Genomic DNA, 11,381 nt, shown 5'->3' on the forward strand with positions numbered 1-11,381 from the left:
TTGTTGGGGGGGCCAGGTAGGGGCACAGATTTGGAGAAGGGTGGCAGATTTAATTGGCAGATAATGTTTAAAAAAAAAATTCTACCAACCATTAACCATAATTCAATAATCCTATAAACCTAATAACCAAATGCACTTTTAACTCTTATTAGAATGAGATTTTAACCACTACGGTGCAAAGTTTTTAGATACTGCGTTGATAAAGTACAAGAGATACAATCAGTGCTTTGTCAGTGTTTACTCAGCATTCAAGGACAGCAATATTTGCATAGTATTTTTACTGACATATACTGCACATATGTTTTGGGCAAAAACATTTTTGAATATTAAAATACGAACATTTGTAGCAAACAATTGACAAATTAGCCAGTTCCAATGTAAAACTTTCTCTGCCTGTTAAAAAAAGAAGATAATCTTCTCACAAACTGGTGTTTGATTTTGAAACAGGAAAAAAAGTGGAGAAACAACTGAAAAGACTAATATTTGAATAAAACTTTCTATGCTGCCTTATGGTAAACTTTGGTAATATTGATAAAGAACAACACTGGCTGATGATGAAATACATTCAGCTGGCATGGTGACACTGCCAGTATAACCTGCAGGGCTGGACTGGGACAGAAAATCGGGCATTTTGACTACAGACCGACCCACCAGGTATTAAAGCCATAAAGCCTTTGAATGAAAACAAACCCTGTTGTGACAGTGATGTACAGTCTTTTTGGTATATGTATGATTTCTATACATTTTACGTCAGATAAAAACTTTGGTTGTAAGATTTAGATAATTATTTAATAAAAGCTAGATATTTTAAATGAGAATAAGAAAGAAAAGTATTTCTTTGTGCCCCCTTTCCCTGTTAATGCCCTACCTGGCCCCCTGGCAAAACTTTGCTAGACCTGCCCCTGCACAGTTACCAGCTGTCAGCTACATAAAAAAGGATCCTGGTGGGTGGTCTTCACGTTTCCCTCTCACCAGATATCCAAACCGACATCATGACCAGCAGCTTTATAGCTGTGGCTCCAGCAAACATCAGCTGATACTAGAAATTAATATTAAATAAATTCTAACAACAGCTGATCAAGCTTAAACTTGCTGCTGTTGTTTAGCGCAACATCTGCTGGTTTCGTCTTTCTGGCGCAAAGTGGGCGATAAACAAACAAGAGAGAAAAGCCGATCAGCTGATCATCGATCAGTTTCATGATTGAAGTAGCAACAGGAGAGGCAGGATGAGAGAAGAGGCAGCTGTGCAGCGTAAAGACAGAATAAATCCAGCTTTGTGTCTTTTTCCATTCTAGCTGAAGTTCGGGACAAACTGCGTCTCTTCTCAGCTCAATACGAAACGTGTAATATTTTCTCTGAATGAGGGACCATTCCATTTTTTTAAGGAGCCGTTGGCAACTCTACTAACTAACCTTATGAATAAAATAAAGTTCACTATCAGTAACATCATAGCACCCACCCAGCTGTATAAAAACTCCGTCAAACTGGCTAGAACGCAGTATGAGTTATTGCAACTGTCAGCACAACGAAAATAAACTCCACCTAAACTTAGTTCATATCTGACCCAGATAGACTGCAGGTCATAACTTCTTACCTGAAGTTCAGTTCACCTGACACTCGGACTGGCGGCTGCTTCGGGTCTCTCCTCCTGCCTCCCCTTCCCTCATCCACCTGTTGCCTCTGTGGAAGCCCCGCCATAGCCACCACCAAACAACGAGTTATTTCTACACATCGACCTGCATCTGGCCAATCCACCACCTCTCATTGTTCATGCCGTTACAAAAAAAATAAAAAATAAGTCAAATAAGCCCGATGGCCAGTCCAGCTATGTTAACCTGCAACCAAATCTGCAGCTCCATACAGCAATGTTATGACTTAGATTACATCTTATAACTCATAACTCTTATGTTAGCTCCCCTCTGTAGCATACTGTCTGAAATATTCCACGGCTGCAATAATTCTTTAAGTGTTATTTTTTTCCTTGGTATTCTAATTTCACCGAAGTTTACTAAACTCAACAAACTTAATATTACTTACCGGGACATTTATTCTGTCCTCATTTTCTTTCACCGAAAAATTGTTTCCTGCAGTGCGTCTTTCTGCTTGGCTCTCCTACCTTTGCTATGCTAACGTGATGCGCATAGCGCAGAAGCCGATGCTGCATTCACTTACACTCGGATATCTGAGCTTCACCGTGAAAACATAATCGGACATTTGATATTTGATTGAATTTTATTGTTTTGCCTTTGGGGTGGCACCTGGGGTGGTCAGTCTGGTTGGGAGGGTGGCCTGTGCCCCCCCAGGCCACCCCGCTGGACACGCCATTGCGAGACAAGGGAACCAAAACTGAACAAGATGCACACAGGACAAGAGACTGTCAGAATAAAACAAGAAACATGCACTGAGCCGCAGACTGACTGAATACAGGGAACAGAGGGAGGAGAAAGAGACGAGTAGGTAGACACAGACAGGGGGCAAGAGAGTGAGAGCAACCAGTCAGACACACAGAGACATGACTGGGAAACAGGCGAATAAACAGGGAGACAAGAGAGACTTCACAGGGAGGCACAAATAACTAACACAGGAGATTCTGGGGAGGATGCACACAGACCGAGACAAACGGGACACGAAAGGGAACAAAACTTGATGTACGAAGAAATAACCCCAGGGCTCTCAAACTGAACATAATAATCACAAATACTCCATGAAGAAAGAACAAGAGCAAACAATGCAAAACAAAATGCCTCATGAAGCCAAACAAACTCAAAACACTAGGTCAACGACCCAGGTCCATGACAGTTTCAGATACTGGGTCAATTATAGACCGGCAAGCCATTGAAATCAAATGAAACATTACGTCCTTCAAGTCTAAAGGATGCATTTATTTATATAGTGAGGCATAGTGTTAGCATGTTTAGTAGGAAATTTGAAGCGTTGACTTAAGTCAGTGGTGTCCAACTCCAGGCCTGAAGGGACAATGTCCTGCAGGTTTTAGATGTGTCCTTGATCCAACACAGCAGATTTAAATGGCTAAATGACCTCCTCAACATGTCTTGAAGTTCTCCAGAGGCCTGGGAATGAACTAATCATTTGATTCAGGTGTTTTGACCCAGGGTGAGATCTAAAACCTGCAGGACACCGGCCCTTCAGGCCTGGAGTTGGACACCCCTGACTTAAAGGTATACTGATTGAGTTGATTATCTTGAGTTGAGGTAACGTGGTTGTAATTTTGTAGCAAGGATTTTGCTTTTTGAGACTTTTGGATTAATATTGATGTTATCTGGAATTGTTGAGGCTCTTTAGTCAAAGATCTTGAATTGATCAAAGCAAACAGAAACACTGAGGCATATGCATCATTGTGATGGAAAGAAAGATTCCTGAATAAAACTCTGTTGGAGGATTTCATAATGAGAGGGACCGCATTTTCCGCTCTTAACCCAAATGAATCAATCAGATGCTTTCTGGCAGCCAAACCATGAAACACTTGAGGGAAGATGAACAACTTTAATAATTGACTGACACTTTTCGGCTTGTGGCCTTCATCAGGGCCTTCATCAGGCCACATCTTCCCTCAAGTGTTGCTGGAGTTCCTGCATTGTGAATTCTTTCATCCTCTCCATGCACCTTGGAAGTAGGTGAAGTTGTGCCAGAAATATTTGCAGCCAAACCATGAAACAAATTAGTAAGTCATGTTGTTACAAGTGCACAGTCAAGTTTCAACATTTTGGGGATAGACATAAATATGCGTAGTGTTGTTTTTCTTAGTTTACTGTACCCATATTAATTAAACTGGCTTTTCTTCAGTGGTCTGGTGGAATGAGTCAGGAGGATTGTGTTGGGACTCTTGATTGAGCCGATAGTGAAGCCAAAATGCTGTGTAACTCTTCACAAGTGAAGTAGACGTATAACTTCTGAGAAAGAAACCTTTTTTTTCCAGGGCAAAGTTGCCAGGCCTTTTAAGCAGTTTCACTCAATGATTTGATGCATGCAATTTTTATGTTCTGGGGGACCATTGAAATTCCCATTCTTTTAAATGGGGTCTTTAAAATAAGTGCCCAAATAACTGCCTAAAAGTGTTAAGAAGATGTCAAGTCCTAGCAAGTGGCAGGACCTGCATCAAAAAACATTGACTGCAGTCATTAAAATTAATGTGAGTGTGGAAAACTTTGTACCTGACTTGGATTCAAAGGACTGAATACGGACACGGGGAGGTGGATGAGCAGCAGAGACAGAAATTAGGTTTTGTGGCCAAATATGCTGAAATCACCATTTATTTGATTTTAAAATATAACGCCAGATCATGGTGGAAGGTTGTGAAGGTGACTTTTATTAAGAATCACATTCAGAAATTTTTAATAAAAGAAAAACCTATAAATCGAGACAAAAGGACAACAGACGGGGAGTATAACGATTATGTCACGTTTGATCGTAATCGAGAGGAAACAGAAATTAAATCAGTATAATAATGGGGTTTAATTTATACATAAAGACACACATTGTGGGAACAGAGCCCTTTAAATTATTGGCAAAAAAGTTATATTTTTTTAATATAACATTTTTACCTGAATATTATTTTTCATTAGTTAGTTAATTAGTTAATGTGTTTACGGTCTCATAGTCTACCGTTAAAGTCATACATTTACAGTCATGAGAAAATCAGAGTTTTAACAGGACTCATTATAATCTTGTTAAAAACTTAGCACACCCTTACTGCTTCCACAGGAATGCAGTGGGTATTGTAAGTAGCAGCCAGGTGCTGCTAATCAAATGCACTCGATCAGCTGCTCATCAACAAGTGTGACAACCTCTTTGGTGACAGAAACAGCAAAAAATCCAAGAACCACATCGCAGACTCTACAGGATTTAGTTAGCATGTTAAGTGTTAAAGTTCATGAAAGTATAATTAGAAGAAAAACGAGCAAGCACGGTTTGTTTAAAAGGGTTGTCAGGAGAAAGCATCTCCAAAATCACATGGCAGGAACGCTTAGGTTTGCAAAAAAAAAAAAAAAAGGTTTGCAAAGTTGCAACTGAACAAACCACAAAACGTCTGGAACAATGTCCTTTGGACATGTGAGGCCAAAGTAGGGATGTTTCGCCATAAAGCACAGTACCATGTGTGGAGGAACCCAAACACAGCAAATCAGCACAAACACCTGAGACCAACTGTCAGCACCGTGTTGGAGGGCTGATGATTTCGGCTGTTTTTTGCTGTTACAGGACCTGGGTACCTTGCGGTCACTGAGTCGACCACAAACTCCTCTGTATACCAAAGTACTCTTTCAAATGTGAAGCCATTTGTCCAATAGCTAAATCAGCAGCAAATCTATAACAGAATCTGAAAAAGAAAAGAGTCAAAGTGTTATAATGCCAAAGTCAAGACCTAAACGTGACTGAAATGATGGAGCAGGACCTTAAGAGAGCTGTGCATAAACAAATGCCTACAAACCTCAATGAACTGAAGTGTTGTAAAGAAGTGTGGGTTCTTCCAGAGACTGGAAGTCATACAGAAAACAATACTTCAAGTTAAGGAGCGCTAAAGGTGCTTTCTACAAGCTGAACTGAATAATGGAGTTTCACAGGACAGCACAGAATCTTCTAAAACAATTATTTATTCACATGGCTCTATCTTTACATTAAACAATTAAAATGACTTCCCAAAATGTTGTATAATATCTTAAAAAATAATTTGAAGTTTATTGTAATATTCTTTTATTCTCTATATATCTTGTTATCGTTGTAGGTTCGCTCAGCAGTAAGAAAACGGTGGCACCGCTGGCAGGACAACCACGCTCTTCGAGTTCGAGTGGCACGAGCCATGTCTATCCCGACCTCTCCGACCAGGATCAGCTTCCACAGCATCAAACAGACCACAGCCGTGTGACCACAGAAACACGCAATCTCCATACTGATTCCTCCAGCAAGGTCGCTGTTTGTCCGGTATGACTAAGGAGTCATGCGATTTATTTTGCCTGGTGACAAAAGTTCATTTTAACTGCACAAAAATGACATGAAGTTCTCGTTATAAGGTACCGTTCGGGATGTAGACGGGCTGGGTTTTTTCGAAACAACGAAATGGTTCAATGGTCACATTACATCAGGTTTGACCCTATAATTTTAGTGTTGTTACTGGTTATGAGTACTTGAAATTTGACTGACCATGACGCATTCATATGTTGCCAAAACTGCCATTTGTATCTATTATGATAAAAATGCTAAACTGCTCTTTGAATTACCTGCTCTTTATCAGCAGCTTAATTTGACAGAAAGAAGCTTTTTGGTAAGGAAGAAAACAGAAAACAGCACAGAGTAAAAACAAAATAATAAAAAATGAGTCATAACACTCTGAAGTGAAAACAATTTAACGTACAGTCATCAACTGCTTTTTTTAAACTAAAACACAATCTCAACACATGATGTTTTGGTTAATGTGAGATGTGGCTATTTTATACAAACAAGCCATTGTTAAGAAGCTTTTATAATGTGTCTTTTTTTTAAATCATTTTTCTTCTTTCTTTTTTACATCTTTCTTACTGTTGTAAACATTGGTAAATACTTTTTTCCCCTCTTTGTTCTGAGGATTTGATTTTACAACTATTTTTATTTCCTTTTGTTAGACTTGGTCTTATTTTTTTGTTGCTTTTTTTTTTTTACTGTGCAAGGAAGGTGTTGACATAAAGAGCAATTTAACGTATTATGTGTTTGAACTCCCCGAGAGCGATAAATGAGCGTTCCCAACTTAGAGTTCTCTTGCAGACGAGGAAAGGTATGATTATATATACATTATTTTATGGAGCCAAGTGATTCTCATTTATGTAATCTGTTAAGTGCTGCGCATGGATTTGTCATGCAGGCACAGTGGAAGCAGATTAAATTCTTTTGGCTTTACGAAATCCTTGTGGCTTCCTTATAATCAGTGTCACATACTAAGCTTCTGGGTCAAAGGAAGAGGAGCTTGACAATATGAGGACCGATCCTTTTCCTAAACCCTTGCTCTGGTGAGATCAACCTTCTGCTTGCCTGTAACCCCGGCTCTTACACCTCCTAAGGCTGCTCACCCAATAGTAATTTAAACAGCCATGTATGGACAGATAATAATAAGGGAGGAAACGTTTGTTATGAAAAGGTTTATCGATCAATTACAGCAAGCTTACATTTTGATGCACATATTCCCTTCTGTGTTGATAGATTAGCTACACATCTGTTAAATAAAAACTGTCTGACATTTGATGGGTGGCAAAATCAGCACCCCTCATTTCTGTTTGATGTGTGTTTTGTGTGGATTTAACAATAACGCTTAATACTGTGATACTCCAGAGGGGTCATTAAGAAGATTTTGCAAGCTTCGGACAGAAAGTGAATGACCTTCCCATGTTTTATTTATTTATTACGTTTATGTATTTATTTCAGATTATATTTGCATTGATATCGGGGTTTGTATTTAAAAGTGTCGCATAAAACATCCAGAATTTATTTCAAAAACTGAACCCATGTGAAGATGGTGTACATAACACAAAATATTTAATCACATCTTGATGTAAAAAAAGTATTTTGTAAACTTTTGCTACATTACAACATCTGTTTCTGTTGATCTTAGTTCATTTTTGCTGTTGCTGCTTGATGACGCTTGATGTTAGCTGGTAAATACTGATCACCTCTCATTATTTACCCATTAATATATAACTCTGATCAAGGGCGTCATAAGTTAGCCATGACATTGCGCATCCTCCCAAGACTTCAATATGTTACATACATACAAGGTGTACCACATTACATTACAACTGTGACGTATTTTCATAAAGAAACTTTTTTTAAACAAATGTGAATAAAATATAAATAAAACTATATTTTATTTGAACTCACCAAAGAGAGAAACCATGTTTACTGACATACTGACTTTTTAACTGCCTATGTATTTCTATTATTTCCACTGGACTTTGTCGACCAAATCTTGTTTATTTTGTACATCGTTTGTTGTACATGATGTGTATTCAGTGCTGTTTGATGTCAGACATAATTTTATAAAAACTCTTTGTTGAACAACCCAGGTTGCCTTATAAACAAAAGAAAAAAAAGTTTTGTGAAAATGAAGCCGTTGTCTCTGTAAATCATGTATCTTTGTGTTACTTGTATACACTTGGACTGTATGTGTGAAAAAATGATTTTGATTAAAATTTTACTTTAAATTATATAACACACTATATATTTTGGAGGGGGGCATTTCAGTGCATTGGGTCCATACAGTTTGAAAATCTTACAAAAGTCACAGATTGCACTAATAGAATCTGTTCAGCTGATTCATTTGCTGTGTATCTCCCTCACCTCCAGGCACTTAAAATAAAATAAATACAGCAGTTTTATAATGATCCAATCTCATACTTATTTTTCTGATAGACTGAACGACTGCTGCTTCACTGGCATTTCCTGATCTGAAATTGTAGTTTTTACTCACAGAATGGAAGACACACTCAGAGAGCACTTGCTAGACACTGTTTCATACACTTCAGGCTTGACTGGAGTGAAATGGAGCAGAAACTACAGCCTATCCCCAGAACCCTCAGGATTTGAGTTATACATCCCCAAACAATCGGCCGGGACTCTGATGTAGCCCAATCAAGCCTTATTGTGACAATTAATGTTTCTAATGGTTTCCAGCATTGCAAAAGATAGACAATGCTATCAGATTCTTCAGTATCATGCCAGACGTGTGCAGCACATCTGCACAGCATCATGGATTATTTGCCCTGAACTCCCATGTGTCTGCATTAAACTGCATTCCACATTGCATCAACTAAAAATAAATAACCAGCATGACAACAAAAGGCTGCCACTAAGCCTCGAATTTCAAAATAAACCCATCTGTAATATAATATTTATATCTTAAGCTCAGATAAACTAATAAATGACCTCGCTTAATGAAGTATCTCCCATCACTTAATTATTGCTGCTTTAAGCCAAAACTCCTGCAAAGGTCACCCTGCTGATTTTATGCATAAAGGTAAGTTAATAGCAATTCCCACAGGCAGCATCCTTCAGCCTGGCTGTAAAGGAACTTTATTAAGTTTGCGTTTTCAACTTCAGACTTCAAGACTACAAATTTCTAAAAGATGGTGTGCATCACATGTGCACATAGAGGGTGGAGTAAACCTTAAAAACACATTTACCAGCCTGGTGGGGCTAAGAAAACAATGTTTTTGGTGGTATTTGCCTTCAAGGTTTTCTGGCAGAGAAATTCTCGACAGAGAGGATATATTTTAATCCAATCCCTAATATTATTCTAAGCCTTACCAAGTAGTTTTGTTGCTTAAAAATAACCAACAGCACCTGGAAACTGAAAACATTACAAAAGAAATTAAAGCTCTCTGTCAATAAGCCGTAAAGGGAAGCTACTCCCACTGGCAGTTGCTCACATCTTCACCACTGGCAAAACAGTTCTTACTGGTTGACTTGAAATGAGTCAGAACCACTGTGCCAGCACATTAATGTCTTCAGCCACACCGGATTTATAGCTCTGCTTTAATGTTACTTTGTGATGATGGGCCTAATCAGCATTGAGTCAACTCAGTTAGCAAGGGGTTTAATGTAAATTATGCTCTCTGGCTTTAAAACTCTTGGTAAACCTTAAGGGTGAATGGCATTAAAATATATAAACTGTTTTCTTCCAGGAGTTTTGTTATTAAACGGAATTAATGTGGAAATTATTCCAATATGATGCTGCCAGTTTACTGCATTACTTAAACCATACAGTCAATATGTCCCAGCAACTATAAACTGGTGCCAGTCTAGCCGTCTGGTGGAAAATTGGCTGTGAACACATAATAGGTAAATATACTATATAGCCTGAAGCGGCTGGATGAGGAAAGCAGACTGAAAAAGATTATGATGAAGGTCAGCAGAGCAGTGAAAAAGAAGTGCTTGAAAAGCTATTTAAGGTGAAGGATAATGCCACGGTGAACTTGTTTCGAAATGAGTTAATCCCAAAATGGGATAGTCTTTACTGTAATGTCAAGATACAAGCGAAAAATCAAAGAAATTTCTATTTTATATTCAGATTTCAGACTTATGTTGAAATATGTTGTTTGTTGTTCAGCAATATCAGGAAAATAATGTAGGCGTAGCATGTTTGTATTTGTAGCTTCAGGCCTCAGGTAACAAACGAATGTAGTAAGTGGGTCCTTTTCAACTCATTCACAACTAGCGAAACCCCACAAGTATAAATAATGTCTAAGATTGTGATTCATTTAATTGAATGGTGCAGGCATAAAGCAACGGCGCTGAATATTTTACTTATTATTGCGTAGGTCCATAGAGCACCTGTTCAACCTAATCTACAACATGACAATGACGATATTGTTCAGAAATCTGAGCGCTTTTGTTCCTCTTGGGGAAATAAAAGGAAGATCCTTGTACAGGGTTGATGTCGTTAAGCTTGTATGAACTTTACCACCAAAATAGTATTTAAGCAGTACTACATAACAATGCTCACAAACAGCGAACATTTTATCAGTTATGGTAAATTGGCTCATTATGGGTCTTACTAGAGGCGTGGGTTTACACGCTGATTAACGAGCATTATGAAACTAACCCTGCCATTGGATAAAATGCCAACCAGAATTTAAATGACTTTCCGTAATGTGGGACTAGCAGGATGGATAGGCTGTGGCACCTTAATGTTCCTCATTTGTATATTTGTAGCAGGGCTGGAGGTGAAGAATGGCATGTTGTTTTTCATTCGTCAGTGTTTACAGAATCCCCACATTTACCGCAAGTGAGACATTTTTTGAGCAACAGCTCCCTCTGTTGGCTGATTAGGGAAAGTACTATTTTTTCAAAATTTCCTGTGATTGACACTGTAGTAAGTGCTGCTGCCCTATATTAGGTTTAATACAGACTTTAAATGTCAGTATTTATTTTTTTACTCTAAAGATGCTTTTCTCTTGGGGACTTTGACAAAATAAAATACATTTTGAGAAACGAAATTTAGGTATAACATTTTTAGAAGAAGTAATTGAATCAAATATATGCTCATTTACAGCAAACTACAGAGATTTTATATAGTTTCCTATTTTAATTGTTGTCCTGTTGCTATCTTAAGAATAACAAACAGGACACTCTATTGATTTGTCTGTTAGTATAGCTTCTTTTATTCATGAGGGGTCACCACAGTGGATGGTTCCACATTTTTTAATCAGCATTTTTTTTTCCTGAAACCAGTGAGCTTTTAGATTTGGCTAATGTGCTAACTACTAAACCATGGAGTCTCTGATTTGCTTCTTAATGCACTATATTATATATTATGACTCAATCTGAAGCAAAATGAACTGCCTTATGTGAAAGGCGCAGACAATAACACACATTTCTGCGTTCGTTTTTGAAAAATCGAG

General features: G+C 38.1%; 1 protein-coding gene across 1 annotated transcript in view; it reads left to right on the top strand.

The window, feature by feature from the left end:
• The window catches only part of crhr2 (corticotropin releasing hormone receptor 2), a 54,684-nt gene extending 46,337 nt beyond the window's left edge, over positions 1-8,347 (top strand). Inside the window, exon 12 of the mRNA XM_086272598.1 lies at positions 5,741-8,347. Within this exon, the coding sequence (XP_086128724.1) occupies positions 5,741-5,881 (141 nt within the window). The 3' untranslated portion in view covers positions 5,882-8,347. The remainder of the gene's footprint in view (positions 1-5,740) is intronic.
• Positions 8,348-11,381: the final 3,034 nt, after the last annotated feature.

Source organism: Aulonocara sp. 'chitande type north' Nkhata Bay, linkage group LG18 (genome assembly GCF_057382095.1).
Source record: "Aulonocara sp. 'chitande type north' Nkhata Bay isolate Kocher_YH1m ecotype deep benthic linkage group LG18, A_spYH_male_GT1.1, whole genome shotgun sequence".
Taxonomy (NCBI): domain Eukaryota; kingdom Metazoa; phylum Chordata; class Actinopteri; order Cichliformes; family Cichlidae; genus Aulonocara; species Aulonocara sp. 'chitande type north' Nkhata Bay.